The 21,472-nt window shown below is 49.5% G+C and overlaps 1 protein-coding gene across 7 annotated transcripts in view; it reads left to right on the top strand.

Moving 5' to 3' along the window:
* Nucleotides 1–21,472, top strand: part of ZDHHC3 (zinc finger DHHC-type palmitoyltransferase 3) — a 62,552-nt gene that overhangs the window by 39,119 nt on the left and 1,961 nt on the right. Inside the window, exons 4-9 of one of the 7 annotated variants that reach the window (XM_053599422.1) lie at nt 4,537–4,633; nt 5,689–5,770; nt 5,886–5,981; nt 9,175–9,305; nt 21,085–21,160; nt 21,247–21,327. In XM_053599422.1, the coding sequence (XP_053455397.1) occupies nt 4,537–4,633; nt 5,689–5,770; nt 5,886–5,981; nt 9,175–9,305; nt 21,085–21,160; nt 21,247–21,327 (563 nt within the window). Of the gene's footprint in view, nt 1–4,536; nt 4,634–5,688; nt 5,771–5,885; nt 5,982–9,174; nt 9,306–11,692; nt 13,358–21,084; nt 21,438–21,472 lie in introns of those variants that run through there. The other 6 variants (XM_053599420.1, XM_053599421.1, XM_053599425.1 and 3 more) reach the window with 6 other exon arrangements.

Genomic DNA, 21,472 nt, shown 5'->3' with positions numbered 1-21,472 from the left:
CTTCCTTTCCTCTCACAAACCAACTTGAGCAAAACAAGATCTGCTGGTTCAGACGGACTCATCTGAGGATGCCTGAGAGCCGCCAGCTCTGCCTCAGAATGCGTGCTGGTAACTGCTCCTTCGTGATGGCGCATGGTGGCCCAGGCCATGTGGGGACCCATTATTTTGGATAAGCAGAATCTCCACAAACTGGGTTTGTTTCTGGTTAATTGAGGCCAGAGGCTGCTAGAGGCTAGAGAAAGTTGATGTCAGTTTCATCCACTCAGGCTAAGGTACGTGGGCACACGTACCCAGCTGTTTGGCTCCTCCCTGCCCAACAGAGTTCATAGAATTTGAGACTATTGCTGGTCCCTGGTCTGGTGGGTCCACAGGTACACCCTGTAGAGGTTCCTTCCAGCCCTGTGGTGTGTGGGTGGGTCTTTCCCTCCCAGGAAAGACACTCTGAAACGCCAGGCTGTGTTCAGCTTGATGTCCACTCTCCTGTTCAGAAGGACCTTGAAAGCATGTGGGAGCCATGTACGCTGCTCTGGATGGCCTGGGCATGAGGCTCTGCTTTAGGTGCTCACATGAGGAGGCAGAGATCTCATCCCACTCGGCGCCCCAGATACACTGCAGCTGACACGGTTACAGGCTGCATAGAGCCCCTGCCCATTCTTGTTGTTCGGTCTTTCTCATGATTGTGATTACTTATAAACAATACTAGTTTTGTTTTGTAAGCAGTTTACATAACATTATTTGGTGCTCACAACAGCCCTAAGAGATCAGGATAGTGCTGCTGAGGCTGCTTTGGAGAGCCTAAGTTTCTTTGGCCAGATCTCAAAGTGAGGCTCCGCCCTCGATGCACTGTGGCCTCTGCACTGCAGTGTCGTTCCCAGCGCCGTTTCTGGGCCAGCCTCAGCGTGTGGTGTGGTTGTCCTCTTTGCTGATGGTTGTGGTCACTGCCCATAAGGTGTAAAATGAAATACTATACATGAAGTACCTTCTTGCTGTTTTCTTTTTGTTTTCCCTACTGGAGCATCCCAGTCTGATGGGATTGAGCTCATTTCCCAGGCTTGCTCTTTCCCTTCATTCACTGACCCTTCTACTCAGGGCCCTGGGTTTGGCTCTGGGCTTACAGGGGTAGATTAGACATGACACTGACCCCAGGAGCCTCCACCCAGGCAGGGCAGACACGCTCCTCCACCATGATACCGCTTGGTAAGTGCTACTTTAGGGAGAAGCAGAGGCCCCGTGGGAAGTGGCTGTGTTTCTGTGCTGAGCCATCATCCAGGATGGGCAAGAGAGCCTCACCCCCTCCAATCCTTTGGAGCTGACTCTCAAGTAAGGGCCCTCATACTTCCCGGAGAGTACACAGAAGCTCCAGAGAAGCAGACTGCAGGTGAGCCCCGAAAAGGGGTAGAGCACCTAGAGGAAGAAGCAAAGAGTAGCTGTGCTGCCTTATGAAACAGTGATTGAGAAACTGCAAGGGGCCAGAAAAACTTGGAAGGCCAGGATGCAAAAACGACCTCCGTGTGGGACATTTCTTATTGCACGCACAGTCCCTGTGACTTCGCTCACAGCATCTCATCCACTACATGCGGGAATTAGTGCTAGAAAGAAATGCCAGGTGATGGGCACAGACAAGAGCAAGGGAAGCCAAGCAGAGCACCTCAGAGCAGAATGCAGAAAAGTCCTTCAGGCACAGGCCATCCACAGCCACAGCAGGGAAGGTGCCAGCAGGTGTGACTGGAGACCAGGCCGGCTCTGAGTCTGTGTGAGCAGACAGGGTATGGAATGGCCTCTCTCCCCCCTTCCAAGAACTGCCTCCAGGCCTTCCCATTACGTGCTCCAAGCTCTAGCCCTAGGCTATTCAAGCTGAGTCTTCTGTGAGCAAGTCAACCTCCAAGCAGTGCCTCCAGCCACAGTGGGCTGGCCTCACCCCACTCACTGTCTGCTGCCACCTGGCCCAAGGAGAAAAGTACCAACTTGGCATTTCATATCTTTGCAAACAGGAAACTCAGGGACCAGCATTTTAGACCAACTTTTATAGTGGATTGTATTTACTTTCCCTTCACCCTGAAGGATTTGGATGCCCAGTGAGACTCAGCCTATTGGGAAACCAGCTTCCTGGTATTCATGCCTTGTCTCTTCAGAGAGGCTGGGAGGGGAGTGAAGGACGGCTTTGCTGTGAGAGCTTGTTTAAACTTGTGGCAGGTTTCAGAGAATGTCCGGCCACTTGGCACTTCCCTGACACTCATCCAACGCTGCCTCAAGAGTACCCCCTTGAAAACCCTTTGAACAATAAGTGCAGATGGAGAAGAAACTCTCAGGAGGCTGGAGCAGAGAGGTGGTTACCCGCATGGGGAGGGGATTAAGGAATCCCAGAGCTGATGGTCTTAGGAAGAACATGCAAGAAATGGGCTATGGTGAGTGGCTTCGTGAAGGGAGCATGGTGCCTGGTGGCTGAGGGCTAGGATACAAGGAGCAACTCACTCTTCACTGTCTACTTATCTGTACTTTTTAAATTGTCTACTGAGAACAGGTGTTACCAGTTTAACTATATATATTCTGTATACACAGTCGCATATATATGTATTTTTTAAATTGGCAGCAGAGAGACAGGGACTGGGTAATGGAGTTGTTGGTATCTAGCTTTCCATTTGTCACCCTTTCATAGTTTCTCACCTGGCCCTCCTGGTCCCCAGGAAGATTCTGGAGCCTAGCCAGCATCTCTGAGATATACCTATTCCTAACATACCTGTGTTAGCAAGGTCTTTGATATTGTGGAGAAGAGCAAAGGTAAAGACCAGTATGAACCCACCACTTGTCTAGGCCAGGCCCGGTATCTATTTGCATGTGTTCCTTATAGCTGTACAGGGAAACCAAAAGGCTGAGGTCTCGCCAGTTAGACTGAGGCAGCTTAGCAGACCCAGGTTTACCTTGCCACCAAAGTTTCTGTCAGGCTTAGAAAGCACACATCTCCTTGGGGTGTGGTTGTTCCCTGCCCTGAGGACTTCTTTGGAGTGGTCCAAGCTCCTGGGCCCTGGAAGTCAGACACCACCACACCTCCACCCAGCAGACCTGCTCACATGCTTTCCCTGCCATTCCAGGTGATCAGCAAGAGGTTAGCCAGCACAGTGGTGTGAGTGTGATCCAGCAAGGACCCAAGGCCCAGCCTTTCCTGCAGGGTCTGCCCACCGTTGTCCACTGTGTGCATTTTGAGGAACCTGAGATAAAGTTAGTTGTGGAAACTAGTGGAGAAAAAAGTTGGTGTGAACTAAGGAACCTTTAAAAGAAAATCTAATTATATTCTTTCTAAGCTTGTATATATTTATATTTTAAATAGTTTCGAACAAATAATACCCCAAAGATACAGAGCCTAAAATTCATTAAAATAATGAATTTTTAAAAATGGAATGATTTTCAATGAGGACAGCTGTTGGCAAATGACTCTTTCTAACTGGAGTTTGGGAAGCAGCGGCTTTCAAGATTCCCATCAGTCTTGTTTCATATCATTAGATTGTCTCAAGGGGAGTGGGAGTAATGTTTGCTATCAAATAAGTTTGAAACTGTCTCAATAACAAGTTAAAAATATGCAAATTAATTAGATAAAGTTAGCTAAGCTCAAATGATTTTTCTGCTTTGTCTAGGCACGATATTGTCTTAGAGCCATAAGGTTCTGGGAACTGGGCTTCCTGCTGTCCTTTTTTTCTAACTTTTGTTTGTTTGTTTGTTTGTTTGTTTTGTTTTGTTTTTTGAGATAGGGTCTCACTCTGTCGCCCTGACTGGAGTACAATGGCATAGTCACAGCTCACTGCAACCTGCAACTCTCAAGCTCAAGTAATCTTCCTGCTTCAGACTTCCAAGTAGCTGGGACTACAGGCACACACTCCCATACCTGGCTAATTTATTTATTTTTTTTTTTAGAGGTGGGGTCTTGGTATGTTGCCAGCCCAGTCTAGAGAATCTCCCACCTTGGCCTCCTAAAGCAGTGAGATTACAGGAGTGAGCCACTGCACCCAGCCCTTCCTGTTACCCTTTGACCTCACTCTGAAATAGCCCTTCCCTTTGTCGCTCTAGGGGAGAGGTGCCATGCCCTCCCTGGTAGCACACAGTAGTGCATCAGGAACTCCTACCCCTCCCTTGGTTGTTTGGTCTTCAGGGAAAATAAGTAACTGTTTTCTGTATCGTAGCCCACTAGGTCAAGTTTTCCAAACTATTTCTTCATTCTTTCCCTCAGTAAACCAAATTCTAAGTTCCACATTACCTCAGGAGAGCAGCTTCTGTCTCAGCCATGCCAGTTACATCCTACTTATGTTAAACAAGATGAGAGACCTTGAAGATGAATGACTCTGTCCCCCTGTTTGGAATGACTGTGACCCTAGGGGTTCTGACTCTGCCTTCTAAACCCCTTGCAACATACACCCAGCAAACCCCCTGGCAGTGGCCGAGGCAGCCATTTCAGAGCAGTGGAGCTGCATCCATGGGTCACGGTTCCCTGGGGGCCCTCCCAACACTGTGAGGATGCCTAAAGATCTGACTTGTGGCCTATTTCAGTGTTTGTAAGCGGTGCATTCGCAAGATGGACCACCACTGTCCCTGGGTTAATAACTGTGTCGGCGAGAACAACCAGAAGTACTTCGTCCTGTTTACAGTAAGTCACCTTCCAAATTCTGCCCCACTCTTTGCAAAGCAATGGAGCACTTTGTTCCTTTGAAAATTCTCAGCATTGGGCGGCGCCTGTGGCTCAGTCGGTAAGGCGCCGGCCCCATATACCGAGGGTGGAGGGTTCAAACCCAGCCCCCGCCAAACTGCAACCAAAAAATAGCTGGGCGTTGTGCGGGTGCCTATAGTCCCAGCTACTCGGGAGGCTGAGGCAAGAGAATCGCTTAAGCCCAGGAGTTGGAGGTTGCTGTGAGCTGGGTGAGGCCATGGCACTCTACCGAGGGCCATAAAGTGAGACTCTGTCTCTACAAAAAAAAAAAAAGAAAAGAAAATTCTCAGCATTTATGATGTTCTTTGCTGCTGTTCAGAATACTGCCTAGCCCTGTAGATCTCTGACTTCCTGCCAAAGGTCTCCCTGGGTCAAGGTCCTGTTCCTTCACTTGAGCATTTAGGAAATTGATTTCAGCATGATTAGTTATGCTCAAATGCTATGTTCTGTTTTTTGTTTTTGTTTTTGTTTTTGCAGTTTTTGGCCAGGGCTGGGTTTGAACCCGCCACCTCCAGCATATGGGGCTGGCACCCTACTCCCTTGAGCCACAGGCACCACCCTGTGTTCTGGTTCTTATCCCAAGTGTTGAATCTAAGTGGCTCAAGAAGGTAGTTTTGGTAATGTCTTTAATTCCCAAGTTGCAGATAGGAGGAATTTAGTGCAAGGACTAGGAGGGCCATCAGCAGTCAGCACCCTGACTTTTTTAAGAAGCAGCAGGTCTGGCGCCCACCCAGACAGCCCAGACTGCCTAGTGCCTGGACTTCATTTCCATTCTGGCTCCACATCCTCCCAAGGATGGCTGCTCATGTCAGACCCAGTGCTGAGGGGCATGGACCATGGGGAGAATCACCAGATGTCATTCTGACCCCCTTGAGGTCAGGCCTCTGCCTAGTTAAGTATTCCTGAGTGGGAGATTCTGAGAGCCTATGTCCCAGGAGCCTTCGAGGTCAAAGAGTTCTCACAACAATGGTCTCCACACTGCTTTCCTGTTTCAGATGTACATAGCTCTCATTTCCTTGCACGCCCTCATCATGGTGGGATTCCACTTCCTGCATTGCTTTGAAGAAGATTGGACAAGTGAGTATGTGCCAGGGCTTCTCTTCCTGCTCCAGGGCAGATGTGTGACCCAAGTGGGGGGCAGGGAGGCTCTTGGCTTCCTTCATGGTGCCAGGGGCCAACCTCGTTTTATTAGATCTCCTGCAAGCCTATGGACTGAACAGGGAAGAAACAGCAGAGGCCCGAAACTCTCTTCATGCAAAAACGCAGTCCCTTAAAGTCAGTACAACAGGTAAAGTAGTAAGTCTGGACTGAGCGTGCCCAGGGAGACTGCAAGCCCCACGTAAGCACAGAGGCGAGTTCCAGTGGGGGGAGCCGTGCTAGGAGAGACCTTTTGCTTCTGTGTCTTCAAGCAAAGCACTTTAATCAAAGGTCATTTTTTTCCCAATCTTGCAGAGATCCATTTTTAACTTTTTGGCTAGGACACAGAGAGTTTTGTTAATTTGGTTTTTTGTGGTGGTGGTTTTTTAACCATTGTTCATAGTTTATATTGAATCATTAATTTACATCAAGATTGTAGACAAATTGATTTTCTTTAGAATTATTCCATTTAAATGTGCACATGCTGAGGAAGGAACTCAGCCAGAAGATGACACAAATCCTAAAGGGAAAAAACAGATGCTGGAGAAAAAGAAATAAGAGGCCACCTGTGGGCTGTGAGTCTTCCGTACTCACAATCTGTGGGACAGATATCTTGAGCAAGGAACATCGTATTTTCTCTGCTTTTCCCTCAGAGAGTCCCTTTCTCATTTTTACCATCTTCAGAACTTTTGCTCTCCCTGTACATTCCAACTTCAGAATTTTCTTGCCATAGTTCTGGCATAAGCTGGAGCAGGGGGTGTCAGGCTGGAGGACTGTAGGGAGAGGAGAGGAGGGTGGGGGCAAATGGGCATCTGCAGAACTTGCCATTCTGCATAGCAGGGTCAGCTGCCAACAAGTTCTGAATAGCTTGGTGAACATTCTAGAAGTGCACACAGGCTCTGCAGAGCCCGACCAATTCCACATGTGGCCTTGGCAACTTGATAGGGGAGTCTTAACAAACACATTTTATCATCTCAAACACCTCCCACCTGTCATCAGATTAACAGATTTGGGCAGTGATGGGAGTGACAGAGACTGTTGATGAGGTACAATGTCCCTGTCTTTGGAATGGTGCCAACAAGGACCATTTTATTAATGCCTACCAGGAGCCAGGCATGGCACAAAGGGCTTTTTGAACACTGCTTTGTTTTGCCCTTTACAATAAGCCTGCACAGTAGGAAAGCACTCCCCACTTTGCAGTTGACACAAGCTAGGGCTCACAGAGGTTGAGCGAGTTCCCAAGATCACCCAGCTAAGAAGAGGGCTACAATTCAAGCCTAGGTATGGAGCGAGATTTCTTATCTGGCTGATACCAATGGCTAACATCCTCCCAGCCACACTCTTAATTGCCTTTCGTCAAGATTCCTGTCTGAGTGGGTTTCAGACACCCAGCTCTTATGTCAGTTAGACTAGAAGGGCACAGACAGTCCCAAAGTGGAGGCCTTGACAGTTACTGCCATTATTCCTGGCCCTAGTGGAGCTCTAGGGCCATAGGAGCTTATGTGAGAGGGGGCAGCATTTACACTCCACCATCTCCCCACCCCCCGGAATGCAGATGCCTTGAGTTGATGTTTGAAGAAGGGTTAGGGAGTGGTTCTACAATCCCTGGATCTGGTTCCCATTTCTTATTCCTGGGGCTTATCCCAGGGTGGGGAAGGATGCTTATAGCTTTGGAAGGAGAAAGAACAGGTCACGGCCCTGGGCTCTGCCTCTAGCTCCAGGGTAGTCAAGGCAGGTGAGGAGGAGGAAGGTGCCTCTGTCCATTGAACATGTTTGTGTACTCATGAATTCCCCTGTACAGAAGGGAAAACAAAATCTCAGAAAGCCCAAATCTCTTGCCCAGATTCTTTTGTTGTCAGGAACTTTGTCTTGTCCATTCACACCTGAACAACACAAAGTTCCTGTCCTCCTGCAGTGGGAAGTGTATGGAAGAGGCAGGTCTGAAAGCAGTACAGAAGGAAACAGGTAATCCACAATGCAAGGGCTAGGAAGGACGGGGCAGGGACAGACCGTGAGTAGTAGCATCAGCGTTAGAGCTCAATCAGGAGTTGCTGTCAGGATTCACACTCTGCCCTGTCTGCCAGACTTCAGAACCTTAGTTCTTCTCAGCACCCTGCCTAGACCAAGGCCACCCAAGACAAGCCTATCAGACTGGTAGGCCACCCTGGCTAAGCCCTGCCCAGCAAGGAACCAAGTTTCCAGGAGGAGACAAAAGCATTTAGATGAGACACTCCTTACCCTCCCCCCACCCCATGTGCTCACACTTGACCTCCAGTTCCTCTCCCACCACTCCTGTGAGGGAGCCAGTAGGGTGACTTGGAAGGGGGCATTTACTCCCTGAAATCCAAAAACCAGAAGCTCAACTCTGCCCTCCAGCATCAGACCTCCCCAGCCCAGCCTGAGCACTGGAGGAAGGAAACCAAACAACCCCAGCTTGCCTGAGCGGGCAGCTACAGTCAAGGGCAAGAGTCTTCAGGTATGAGTACTGACCATGGGGCCTAGCCTCTGCCATCGGTGCCAAGAGCTGGGCTAGCCATTACCCACATGTGGCCCACATCTCCAGGGGCTCCCCTCCCTGCTCACCCTCGCTACCTCCATAGCACCTTACCTCTCCTCGGTTTCTGATTTAGACTTTGTCAGACAAAGGATTCAATTGCTTAAAATCAAATCACACCTCTAGTCAAACCTCCCTGCTTTACAGTGGATGGGTAGGGACCTGGAGAGGGTGGAGGTTTGCCTCATGTCACACCCCAGGTTAGGGTGGGCTCACGGAAGGAGACAGGACAGTGAAAGTACCTACTCTGGCCCACATCTCTTCTTCTGGTTGACTCCCAGCCTCGGAGCCTAAAGGTTTCAGTGATCCAGATGACCCTGAAGAGGGCACTACTCACATTGTAGTCAGGGTGAACACTGGCAGTGAGACTCCCTTCTGCCAAAGCCACCAATGATCCTCCAGATCTGCACTTCCCTGTCACCTGTGAGCAGGTGGAGGTGCAGAGAAGGGCAGCTCCCCATATAGGAACGCCCAGAAAAGCCACACGAGAGAGCAGGCCCAGCAGGCCTCTCCTCCCGTGTCCTGTAGTGTACTCTCCGGGGAGGGAAGGGTCTCCCATGGTGTCATCAGGCCTTCATGCCTCAGTAAAGAGTCCCTTCCATGTGCTTGGCACCAGGGACAGTAATCAAGGAATGATTGTGTTAAAGGGAAGCGTGACCCTGAGGGAGTGAGAGGCCAGCGGCAACCCAGGATGATCCCTGCCAAGGTCCAGACGCAGGGCCAGGGCAGCAAGCTTGAGCAGCAGGCAGTGGGTGGCAGCCCCAGACCCCACATGTTCCTTCTCTTTCAGAGTGCAGCTCCTTCTCTCCACCCACCACGGTCATCCTCCTCATCCTGCTGTGCTTTGAGGGGCTGCTCTTCCTCATTTTCACATCAGTGATGTTTGGGACCCAGGTGCACTCCATCTGCACGGATGAGACGGTAAGTGGGTGGCCCTGCCCACCACCAGTGCGCCTCGGGCTGGGGTGGGCTCCAGGGACAGTGTTGCTAGTAAGGCTACTCAAGGCCAGACCTGAGAGCCCAGCAGCCAGGCCCCTGTGCACAGGGCATAGTTTTCATTTGCACTGACGCTTGGGCCTTCTTACATACACAAGTCCTCCAGCCTTGGGGCAGCCACGGCAGATCATGCCAGGAATGGGGCCCGGCAGCCTTGACTGAAAGGCTCTTTGTCACGATTCCTTCCATCCCCTCTGATGGTCCTTCCTTACACACTGCTCTGTGTTGAGCACTTCACTAGGCACTGAGGACAGCCTTCTCATCTCAGGCCCACAGGCTTGGTGACGGGCTGGTCAACAGGGTATCCTAATGCAGCTAGGGCCAGGTCTGCCTTTAGCCCCAGGGCAGCAGGCTCTTGCCTGGCCCCTGGGTCACCTCTGGTTGGTCCAGCCCTGGCTCTCTCTCTTCTGCCTTCTTCCCACCCTCTCCCATCCTGCCCACAGCTTCTTCTGTGGGAGCTTTGAAGCTACTGGTTTGGCTAGACTAGAGCCACTCTTCTGGTACCCCTCCAGCCACCTCCTGACCTTCTTGAGTGTGAAAGCCTCAAGGTTGTCAATCCAAGGCCACAGTGTGGATGTTTCTTTCTTTCTTGGCTTGGGGTCCAGATAAGGGGCTTAAGGTAGAAGGAGCAACACAGCTTGAAGTGTGCAGAGGGGAGTTGTGAGGTTGTGGTCCATGTCCTGAGGTCCCCCCAGCAGCAGCTCTCAGTTGTGGTCTAAGGGCACTGGGTGGGGGCATTGGGCCTGTTGGGTAGTCAGCTTTAGATGCAGGCTTCAGGAAGACAGTCCTCATCGCTGTGCTGGGCTGCCCTCCCGTGGGAGTAACAAGGCAGTGGGCCAGGGCACTGTTGTTTGGATCTGTGGGAGTTCCTGGTGGTTTAGAGGGTTGGGGGCCAACTTTTATTAGAAATAATATCATTGCAAAAGAGTTTTTGTAAAAATTGTAGCTAGTGGTGTAGATCCAGCTGTGTATCCAAGCAGTAAATATGATCAACTTCTCTGAGTAAGACCTGTAAGATTTCCAAGGGACCTGGGAGGTGACTATCAGGCCCTACCTGCTGCAGGGACACTGCTGGGCCATGCAGGCCTTGGTCTGGGAGATCCAGAAGGCAAACTCCCATGGCACAAGTCCTAGTTTCCTCCCTGTCAAGGCCATTCCTAAAGGGATCAAGTTGGAGAGGAAAGGAGAAAGTAATGCCAGGCCCTGCAGCAGTGAGCAAAGGTGTCTTCCCCTTCCCTGTACCTTCCCAGCCCCTTTGGCTGCCCCCCAGGCCCCACCTCACCAGACACCACAGCAGACAGACACCTGGCCAAGCTCCCACCAGGCTGCTGCTTTCCTATCCCTCTGAGCAGCGGCCCCATTCTCAGGCCCTGCCCTGCCCTTTGGTCACCCCCTCTGGCAGCTGACCAGCTCCATCTGAAGAAAGGAGGAAGCAGCTTCCCCTCAGCCCCTTTTCCCCCATGAGACTTAGCAGGGGAAGCAGCAGAGGCTGTGGGACAGCTGCTGCTGCTGCATCAGTCTCGGCCGTGCTTCTCCCCAGGGAGCATCAGAGACCCTGCCATGACGGAGGCTGACTGGCCTGGCCGTGCCACCCTCTAACTACACTAATCCCTTTCCTTCCTCCTGTGTGGTGACTTCTCCCCTCACCTGTGGTCTCTCGCTCCTGCTTGACCTCTTCAGACGTGTCTCCTCAGCCCCACTAAGCCGGTGCTTCCTGATTCCCCAGGCTGGCGAGACTCACAGCGCCAGAGCAGTAATTTGATCTGTTACTCTTTCTTTTTTTTTTCTTTTTTTGGTCTACAAATTGGTCACAGTAGCTTCAGACTTCTTAGGAACCAATCCCAGAATAATGGCCGTCGTTGGTTACCATGATTGTGAGCTCTCCCACCAGCTCTGAGGCTTCTCACGCCAAAGCCTTCACAGCACACCCATGCACAGCCCAGCTCTGGGGTCGTTAGAAGCCCCTCTGCAGAGCCCAGTGAGGACCCAAGTCTGGATAAGATGATGTGCTTGTTGACTTAAAACACACCGGATCGGCATAATTAGGAACAATGGCTTAGGCGCCTGCTAATTTTGCTCATTTTCCCCTCCTTTCTTGGAGGTAAATGGGTAGATGTGTGCCCACCAAAAAAAGTATGATTTTTTTAGTAGTATTTTTTATGAGAAAAAGAGGAGAAAGATGTACTGTGTAGCTAGTCTTATTGCTTTACAAAGGAAGCATGTACTCCATTCACCTCAAGCTATGGCCATCCCTCCCCAGAAATCACAGCAATGAAGTACTTGACTGAAAGTATGATTGTTCTTGTTTTCAGGGAATAGAACAATTGAAAAAGGAAGAGAGAAGATGGGCTAAAAAAACAAAATGGATGAACATGAAAGCCGTTTTTGGCCATCCCTTCTCTCTAGGCTGGGCCAGCCCCTTTGCCACGCCAGACCAAGGGAAGGCAGACCCGTACCAGTATGTGGTCTGAAGGACCCTGACCAGCATTGCCACTCAGACACAAACCACATCACAGCACTACCGTCCAGTCTGTTCACATGAATGTTTAAACAGAAAAAGCAAAACAACTACTCTTAAAACTTTTTTTATGTCTCAAGTAAAATGGCTGAGCATTACAGAGAAAAAAAAGCCCCATGTTTTATTTTTTAAAAATCATCTTTCAATTTTTTTGGTGACCGAAGCTACTCTTTTTTTTTTTCTTTTAAAATCACTTCTCTGGCCTCTGGTTTCCTCTCTGCTGTCTGTCTGGCATGACTAATGTGGAGGGTGCAGTCTCCCAGCTGTGCCCACTTCTACTAACTGAGACGTGATGCGCGTGGATGGACCAGTCTGGACGCCTGGTGGGGGATGCGTAGGAAAACCAGGAAGGGCCTGACCTCCCACTGCCCCGGAGGCCGTGGCAGGCCCCCCAGTGTGACTTAAAACCTCACTGAAGATGGATGCTTATCCTCTGAAGCCCAGGAGGGGCAGGATCAGGGCAGGAGCCTTCGCAAGGGCACTTTGCACAGTGGCCTCCGCCCCTAAGTGGACACAGTTTGCCTCCTAATTCACAAAATCAATTGCCTGCCTTGTACTTTATGGGCTTGGGGTGTAGAATGATTTGGGGGGTGCTGGGAGAGAGATAAAAGGGGTCTTATTTGTATTGGAATCAGCAATTATATTCCCTCTGATTATTTGGAAGTGTGTGACAAAAGAAGTTTTTGCAGTTCAAAATGCCTTATACAATCAAAGAGAAAAAAAATCATGCAATTTCAGGCAAGCTACATTTTCCTTTGTTACATCTACTACTTCTTACCGTCCCACCTCCCTTCCCCAGCAAGATTTCAGTTAAGTAGTGTGAATTCTGAGGGTAACAGAATTAACAGGCCTCGATGCCCAACACCTATGGCCCTGTCATCTACCCCCTTCTCAGTTTGTAACCCTCCAAAATGGGGTCACTTTCTGATATTTAAGACCCATAAATGTACACATACTCATGTCTTAATCTGTATCTTAACCTGGGAGGCTGTTGTCCTAGCATAGGGTTGACCCTGATGCTGGGGTAACGTTACAGCCCCCAACCCTTTTGACAGGTGGCCGTCCCACTCACTAGAATTGTCAATACACCTGAGCCTGCCACACTGAGGGGAACAGGCTTTCCGCTTGGGAGGTGATCCCTGTGTTGGTCTTTGAAAGAGGTGGTGGAGACAGGGAGAGGAGGGAGGCAGGAAGTGCCTTTCCCTGCAAAGATAACAGATCCCCATACTGATCATCTGTCACCTCTCACACATTGTTTTTTAAACAATTGCCACAAACCCCCTTTTTTAGCTTTTGCTTGGGATGGGGTTGGGGGATAATACATTCAATCTGGTCCTGGGTAGGGAGAAAGTTGATCTAGCCATGTGATTTTTTTTCAGAAAAGTGGAACATGCTGCCTCTTCAATTCTGTCAGTGCTTCCACATGGAAACAAAATGCAATAAAGTTTTTCCAAAGCTGTTCTGCTTTAGCTCTCATCTCTGGCCGTGTTACCCTCAGGCTGTCCATAGTCTGCTTGCATTTTCTCTGGGTGAGTGTCTGTTTCATTGCTCTCTCTCTTGAATGAGGCTTTTACATCTCGTTCTCCTTAAAGGACACCTATGGTGTCACCCCACCAGGCCTCTCCCTTGGCTGTCAGCAGCCTGAATTGATTCCTTGATGGTGTTGGGCTCTCAGTTGCTACTGGAAAAATCAAGTCTGTAGAGTTTGCTCCTGGAGTGGGAGGTTGGGGGAGACCCATTTTCCTCTGCCCAACCACCACAAGCAAAGTCCAGCCGTAGGAAAGTGCAGAAAACCTCCACCCCGTCCTGGCCCATTGCTTTGTGGAGCACGCGCCTCTGGTGTTAAGCCATGAGAGCTGAGAAAGATCATCCCTCAGGTGTTTAATCAAAGAAGTCTGCGTTCTCTCTAAGTTAACTCTGACTTGCTTCTGCTGTGTTATCCGTGCTGTAGAGTCAAGGTTGAGGTCCTAAGTCTTTTTTTTAAATGCAGTTTTAGATCTAGCTTATAGCGCTTGTTCTCCACATGCCTTTTTTAAGACCCTGAATCAGGCCCCGAGGGAAGGGTGCTGCAGCTCTGGCCCGCCCTCTAGGGGAAGGAGGCTGAAAAGACTCCATCTTCACACACATTTCTTTAATTTCTAAAAGCCTGGTTCTTTTAATCTCAATTCCATAACATCCCCATGGAATTTCTAAGAAATGCAGTAAGTAGTGCTGAAGGTGCATTGAATTTTTTTTGAATCTTAAAAATAGAAACTCATAATTTAAGCTCGAACATACTATATTTATCTTTCCCAGAGAAAGAGGTTCCTTCAGACACCCTGTACGATTCTACCTCCAGGCTTTTTTTTTTTTTTTTTTTTTGGTTTTTGGCCAGGGCTGCATTTGAACCCGCCACCTCTGGCATGTGGGACCGGCGCCCTACTCCTTGAGCCACAGGCACCACCCTACCTCTGGGCTTTTACAAGCCCTTTAGCTGGAAATAATGAATGTACCCCAGCTCTCAAGCCTGCTGTACTTAGAAGATAAGAATACTCCAAGGTTTCCTATGTTTTTCCTATATCAGTTTTCATTTTTGTTGCAACTGATAACATTTTTCTGAGACCACCATGACTGAGACCCTGGCAGTCATTTGCAACATGGTGATTGGTTCCCAGCCTAGTGTCCACACAGAAAGAAAAGGCTCCCTGAACTCTCCTCAGCATTTCTAGATGTAATGAAAAAGGACATCTCTCTGCACAAGGGTGGCACAGCAGCTCTGACAACGCTAAATGGTGCACTCATGGGAAAATGAACAGCAGTGGCCAGTCTTTCAGAACGTGAGCTTTTGGGAGTGGAAATGAAAAATATAGATGTCGTGTGTTGAATTAGGGGATCTCCAGGTTCCTTTCCATCTGTCATCTTCAGGTTTGTGTCATAGAAACCAGAGTGAACATGCAAAAGGCTTAGGCGTAAGCAGATCTGCATATTTGCATGGGCTTGGTGACGTGTACGCAAAGTACATTCGGGTGGAAACGCACATGCCAAGTGTCCCTTCAGTCAGACCGTTTTGTCTTTATAATACCATACTTCCTTCCTGGGAAAGCCCAAAGTGTTACCAGCTTTTGCTCACCTGGCGAGGCTGCATACTTAAAGTCCACCATCCTGACACAGAAACCTTTCTGGTGAGGTAAATTAACGAACATTAAACACCTGTGCGAGGTTGGCATCTCCGGAAGGCTGTTGGGCTCTCCCAGCCAGGCTAATGGGTTTTAAGTTTCTCTTATTTCAAAACTTGCAGTGCACGAACTTAAAGGGTGAACCAGCCAGTAGAGGGCAGAGGTCCCACCCTAGATATCAAAGAAGCATGAAAAGAAAAATTGTCTAGGGCAGCGCCTGTGGCTCAGCGGGTAGGGCGCCGGCCCCATATGCCAAGGGTGGCGGGTTCAAACCCAGCCCCGGCCAAACTGCAACAAAAAAATAGCCGGGCGTTGTGGCGGGCGCCTGTAGTCCCAGCTGCTTGGGAGGCTGAGGCAAGAGAATCGCGTAAGCCCAGGAGTTAGAGGTTGCTGTGAGCCATGTGACACCACGGCACTCTACCCGAGGGCGGTACCGTGAGACTGTCTCTACAAAAAAAAAAAGAAAGAAAAATTGTCTAGAATCCTCATCAAGGCTTTTCTCCTGGTTCCCAGCCCAGGAGCAGCACTTGGCACTTGTCAGCACGTTCCCAGGCCCACCTCAGACCTACCGAACCTGACCTCGAGCGTGGACCCAGTAGCCTGTATTTTACTAGCCTTTAGGTGATTCTGCTGCACACTCCAGTTTGAGAATTAGCCTTCAGTGACCCCTGATGCTGTGTGTCCTGTGTGCTGCTGGACTCAGCGCCAACTGTGAAATGGACAGGCACTCCCACTGCTGAGAAGCCACTGAGCCCTGCTTTTCTCATGACCTGTGGCCCATGCCCCCTAACCAATGAATGCTGAGAAAAACACTGAGAGTCTGCAGCAGAGCCAGATCATTAGTCTGCCCGGCACTCCTTGTGCATCTCATCAGACAAGCCTATCTCTGGACCAAAGGCCCCTGGGGATTAGGAACCAGCCCAGAAGGGAGAGAGAGAAAGAAGAGGGCCACCAGGGAGCCAGGAGATGGAAGAGGTGGCTGGCAAGTAATCGAGCCGGCAGCGTTGTACCAACCCAGACACTTGCACGTGTCCTGGCCACTGCTTCCCGTCTGAGGGCCTCAACCACGTGACAGCTGCTTTAGACACATGCCTGACCTGAGGATCACCTCCTAGAGCAGTGGTTCTCAACCTGCCTAATGCCATGGCCCTTCTATACCGTTCCTGTGGGTCACGACCCACAGGTTGAGAACCGCTGTCCTAGAAGATAGAGAATTCATAGTGAAACAGAAACAAGCCACTGACCAGTCTGTTCTCAAACTGAAGGCTTCTTTTCTCACCCTCTCCCTCAAGAAAAAAAAATCCCAGCTACCTGTGAGGCTAAGGCAAGAGAATCACTTAAGCCCAAGAGTTAAAGGTTGCTGTGAACTGTGATGCCATGGCACTCTACTGAGGGCAGCATAGTGAGACTCAGTCTCAAAAAAAAAAAAAGAAATCCTTGCTGACTTGAGCAGCTGCTTTCCATAGCAAAGCAGAGAGCAGCCCCTAGGGAGCCCCCCCACCCCACCTCACACAGCGCACACTGGGGGAGCTGATGAAGCTGATTCAAGAAATAATGGCAGGCACTGGAGAGGAGTGTTTACCACAAAACTTGGAGAAGGCGCATGCTCTGGGACAGACCTAAAGGAAGCCCTGAATTTCATCAATTGAGGTGATATAGTCAGATGACCAAGCATTTGGGTCCTGCCCTAAGCCCTTGGTTCAAGTCCCTGCTTGGATACTAACTACCACATCTGCTACCAAGGTATGACTTTGGGCAGTAATTTACTTAAGTCTCAGTTGTCTCATCTGTAAAATGGGGATGATAATCCAAATCACAAGGTTGGTAAGAGTGAAGATTCAGGGAGGATAATGAATGCAAATGTATGGTGCCTGGCTGTGGTATGCCTTTAGTAAACATTATGTTACAGCTGTACTTTTCAAATCATGGGCTACCACTGCTCGTGGTTTGCAAGTAGCATTTTTTTTTTTTGGAGACAGAGCCTAAAGCTGTTGCCCTGGGTAGAGTGCTGTGGCATCACAGCTCACAGCAACCTCAAACTCTTGGGCTTAAGCCATTCTCTTGCCTCAGGCTCCCAAGTAGCTTGGACTACAGGTGCCCGCCACAACACCCAGCTATATATATATATATATATATATATATATATATATTTTTTTTTTTTTTTTTTTTTTTTTTTTTTTTTTGGTTGTAGTTGTTTGGCAGACCCAGGCTGGATTCAAACCTGCCAGCTCCAGTGTATGCGGCTGGTGCCCTACCTCGACTGAGCTACAAGCGCCGAGCCTGCAAGTAGCATTTTTTAAAAGAAAGTTTTCTAGCCAGGCATTGTGGCGGGCGCCTGTAGTCCCAGCTACTCGGGAGGCTGAGAAAAGAGAATCGCCTAAGCCCAGGAGTTGAAGGTTGCTGTGAGCTGTGTGACGCCACAGCACTCTACCAAGGGCAATAAGGTGAGACTCTGTCTCTACAAAAAAAAAAGAAAGAAAGTTTTCATATGCATTATACATCATAAGATAAGTATTCTTTCATGAAACTTGGCAGCATGTACGTGCACGTATGTTCTGGGCTACAGTGTGAAGGTGTGAAATCACAATGAAGAGAGACGTGCTATCTGGCCAGCTACAAACAGGCACATTGGCATGGGCTCTGACTCCGTCTGCCGATGTGCAGAGCAGGGAGACAGCCTCTTCTTGTTCTGGGGTCGCAGCTGCCTCTGTGCAGGGCACATGCCTAGATATCTGCCTCCCTCTGCAGCCTTAGTCCTCATGCATCTATGTTGGTGTCCTGGTGGGTTTGTTCACAGATCACAGTTCATGTGTTACCCAGGCAAAGTTGGGCCAAGATGCCAAGGTCACACACACCCTGTGAGAGGTGCTGGTGTAAACCATTGCCTGCTTACCAGGAATCAACTGTTTGTGTTCTCTGGAGCTAACGTGCGTATTACTGCTCCTCTGCAAACCTCAAGCTTAAAACCTTGGCCTTCAGGACACCACTAATTCCACATAGAACTCAAAATTGAGGCCTACCCAACAAAAGCAGCCCTGATGCCCTTTTACACATCAGACATTTGGAATATTTTCTCCTTTCCAGACTCAAAGTTGACACTACTTTAACATTCGTCTGCTGAACGGTTGAGGACTTTGGCGACAGGCCAGGATCTGCCTGGAATGCCGTATGCCCTTGTTGAGTTTAGCACATCATAGAAGTATCATGTATATTTATTGCTTTCGTGTGTAGTCCAAGAGTGCTCCTCTGGGAACATGCCACATGAGGGGGAAATAGCAATCCCGTGGGTGCTGGTTTCGTTCCTCTCTCCAGCTTGCCTCTGACTTTGAGCTCAGCACAGGCAGAGTGGGGTTTTGCACTAGAGCTGGAAATACACTAGATGGGGAGAAGTCATTCACTTTAATCCAGTTCTGCTGCATAACCAGTCAGATGCGCTTTGGCCACTAGCATGGCCTCTTGGAAGCTCTGTTTCCCCGTCTGCCAAGTGTCAGTACTAACGCCCACCTCCTCACAAAGAGCCCTGAAGACGTCAATGAGTCCAAGTCACTATGGACACAGCCAATCTATCATTTCTGGGTGTCTCCTCTGTAGCCTGGTGTGCCACATGGTAATGTCCCAGTTCTCATGTGATCAAGTTAAAGGAGATCTCTTGACAGCCTACAGATGATCACCCAGGAAGGGATGCAGGCCCCAACGCAAGTTACCTGGGTTGGTCATTGCTACTTCAGCTAAAAAGGGATACCTGGGTCATTCAGGGAACAGTGTGGCATCCTGTGCCCATGGCCCACAGGAGGGTCCCTCGCGACTTGTGTCGACAAAGTCCATTTTCTAAAACAGCCTTTGTTGTTCTCATCATTAAAGTAACACCTGCTCATTGGTAAAAACTTGGGAAGTGTGAAAAGTCTACAAAAAGAAACAGATTATCTAAAATTCCATCCCCAAAGGTAACCACACAGTGTTCCAATGCTATGGAAAACTGTATTAACGCCATTTTTTTAATAGTTGCACAGGGTTCTGCTTTGTTGAATTATTGACTTTGCCATCATTATTGGGCCTTTGGGTGGTTTCCAGCTTTTCATTTTTATAATTCATTGTTCACATTTGTATTGCATAAATCTTTGCATCCCACATTATTGGTAATTTTTTTATTTTTTAACTTTCTATTGTATAATAATTTCGGACTTACAAAAAACGTGGCCATAACAGTACAAAGATTTCCCATATACTCTTTAGTCAGCCTCACCAAAGGCAAACATGTTATAGTACCATAATGCAAATACAAAAACCCAGGAACTTACTGACACAGCACTACTGTCTAATCTGGGCACCTTACTCAGATTTCTCCAGCTGTCCCACTAATGTCCTTTTCTGTCCCAAGAGCCCCAGGATTGTACGTGTCTACTTAGTGTCTTCCAGTTTGTGACCATTCCTCAGTCTGCCTTTGTCTTTCATGTCCTTTATTTTTAAATGAGGTGAAATCATATAAAATGAGCCATTTTAGGGCACTGTGACTCAGTGGGTAGTAAGGCACCGGCCCCATATACCGAGGGTGGCGGGTTCAAACCCAGCCCCGGCCAAACTGCAACAAGAACAAAAAAAAATAGCCAGGCATTGTGGCGGGCGCCTGTAGTCCCAGCTACTCGGGAGGCTGAGGCAAGAGAATCGCTTACGTCCAAGAGCTGGAGGTTGCCGTGAGCTGTGATGCTATGGCACTCTACCGAGGGCGACAAAATGAGACTCTGTCTCAAAAAAAAAAAAGAGCCATTTTGAAGCATACATTTAGTGCACTCACAGTGCTGTAAGCTAACATTGCTATCAGGTTCGAAAACGTTTTCATCCGAGTTAGACCCTTTAAGATTACAGGTCGTATTCTTTCCTTCTGTTTGTGTCTGTTAGATGTTTTCTCACAGTCAGACTGAGGTCATGTGTTTGGGGCAGGAGCACCGTATCAGGCATGTGGTGTCGGTAACGTTTCATATCATTAGGTAATCAAAGTAGTAGTTAACCCTACTGTAAAAGTACTGTTTTTCTGCTTAGTAATTAATAAGTATCTTATGAAGAGATACTTTGAGATCAGACTCTTTAACTTGGAGTTTTTTGGAATTCGAGGAAAATCTCCGAGACGGTGTGGGAAGAAAGTGCTGGAGAAGAACTGACCTAGTGCATGGCCAGGTCTCCAACTATGTGTGCCTCAGTTTCTCTATCTGCATAGCAAAGGATTATACCCGTTATATAAGGATCTTGTGTGGAAAAGTAGAACTAGGTACCCAGAGATCTTTCTAAGGTAGTCTTAAGTCACATGAAAGAGCAGTGCCCATGGCCAGCAAATCCACAGCAAATTTCCCTTGGCTTCCAAAAGAGATGGAGAAGCAGTGGCCTCAAGGGGGGGATCAGAAGCCTCTGAGGAGGGTGTTGTGGGCCTGGAGAGACACCCTCGCTGTGTCTGTAACTCCTTTGGGCTTCTCCCCAACTCCAACACCCTCCTTCTGAGGCTTGGTGGCTGAGTCGCAGCCGACACCCAGAGGCAGGTGAGTGGGCGGCTTGGGAGAGGCGGCAGGGTGCGTCTACTGCATGAGCAAGCCTGGCCCCAGCCCTCAGGTCCCCGCGCCCACCCTGTGCCCCCCGGCTGCCTGCTGCATGCTGGCACTAGTTCGCGTGCGTCTGCTGCTTCCCTGGCATGCTGCTGTATGCCATGCTCTCCCTTAACCCCTTCAGCCTCCTTCATGCTATGTTTGCAGCACCGACCCTGGTGGGAGTGGTCCAGAATACTCGGCAGGGTCAGCCTTGCTGGTGGTCTCAGCAGATGGGCGTCCAGCTGGTGCCTGCAGGGGCCTTGCGCCTGTGGAAGAAAGGGCAGGGCTGATGGTGGGAAGCAGCTGTGCTCCCCCTCACTGCCCCCAGCAGCAGCCCTCTGCAGGCCTCCCAGGGCCCACCTAGGCCACAGCAGGCTGTGCCCTCTCAGACCCTGAGGTGTGTGCAGGAGGTGCCCGGCCCCACCACACTGACCTTCTCTGTCCCGTTCTCCCCCCAGGGCATTGAACGCCTCAAACGAAAGAATCAACCCAGGACGCACACGGGCAGCTGGCAGTCGGTGAAAGAGACCTTTGGTGGGGACCTCTCCCTGAACTGGTTCAACCCCTTCTCCAGACCATGTCAGCCGGAGATCCCCATTAATAAGGACTTGGTGCGGCAGGTGGCGTCGCTGACGGACACCGACTGCACGGAGACAACGGAGGAGCCGTCAGAGGAGATGAAGGACGAGGACTCTGTGGAGGTGATAGATGAATAGATGCCGCTGTGGGGAGTGGACCAAACACAATGCGTGCCCACTGCCTTCCTACTGGGTTCTGGCTGTAGGGACTCATGGGCATGGTGCTCCCCTCAGGCCCTCCCTTGCCTGCTGCCCATGATTTGGGGGG

Source organism: Nycticebus coucang, chromosome 8 (assembly GCF_027406575.1).
Source record: "Nycticebus coucang isolate mNycCou1 chromosome 8, mNycCou1.pri, whole genome shotgun sequence".
In the NCBI taxonomy this organism is placed as follows: Eukaryota; Metazoa; Chordata; class Mammalia; order Primates; family Lorisidae; genus Nycticebus; species Nycticebus coucang.
Note: the sequence above shows the minus strand (reverse complement) of the source record. Positions and strands in the feature narration are given on the sequence as shown.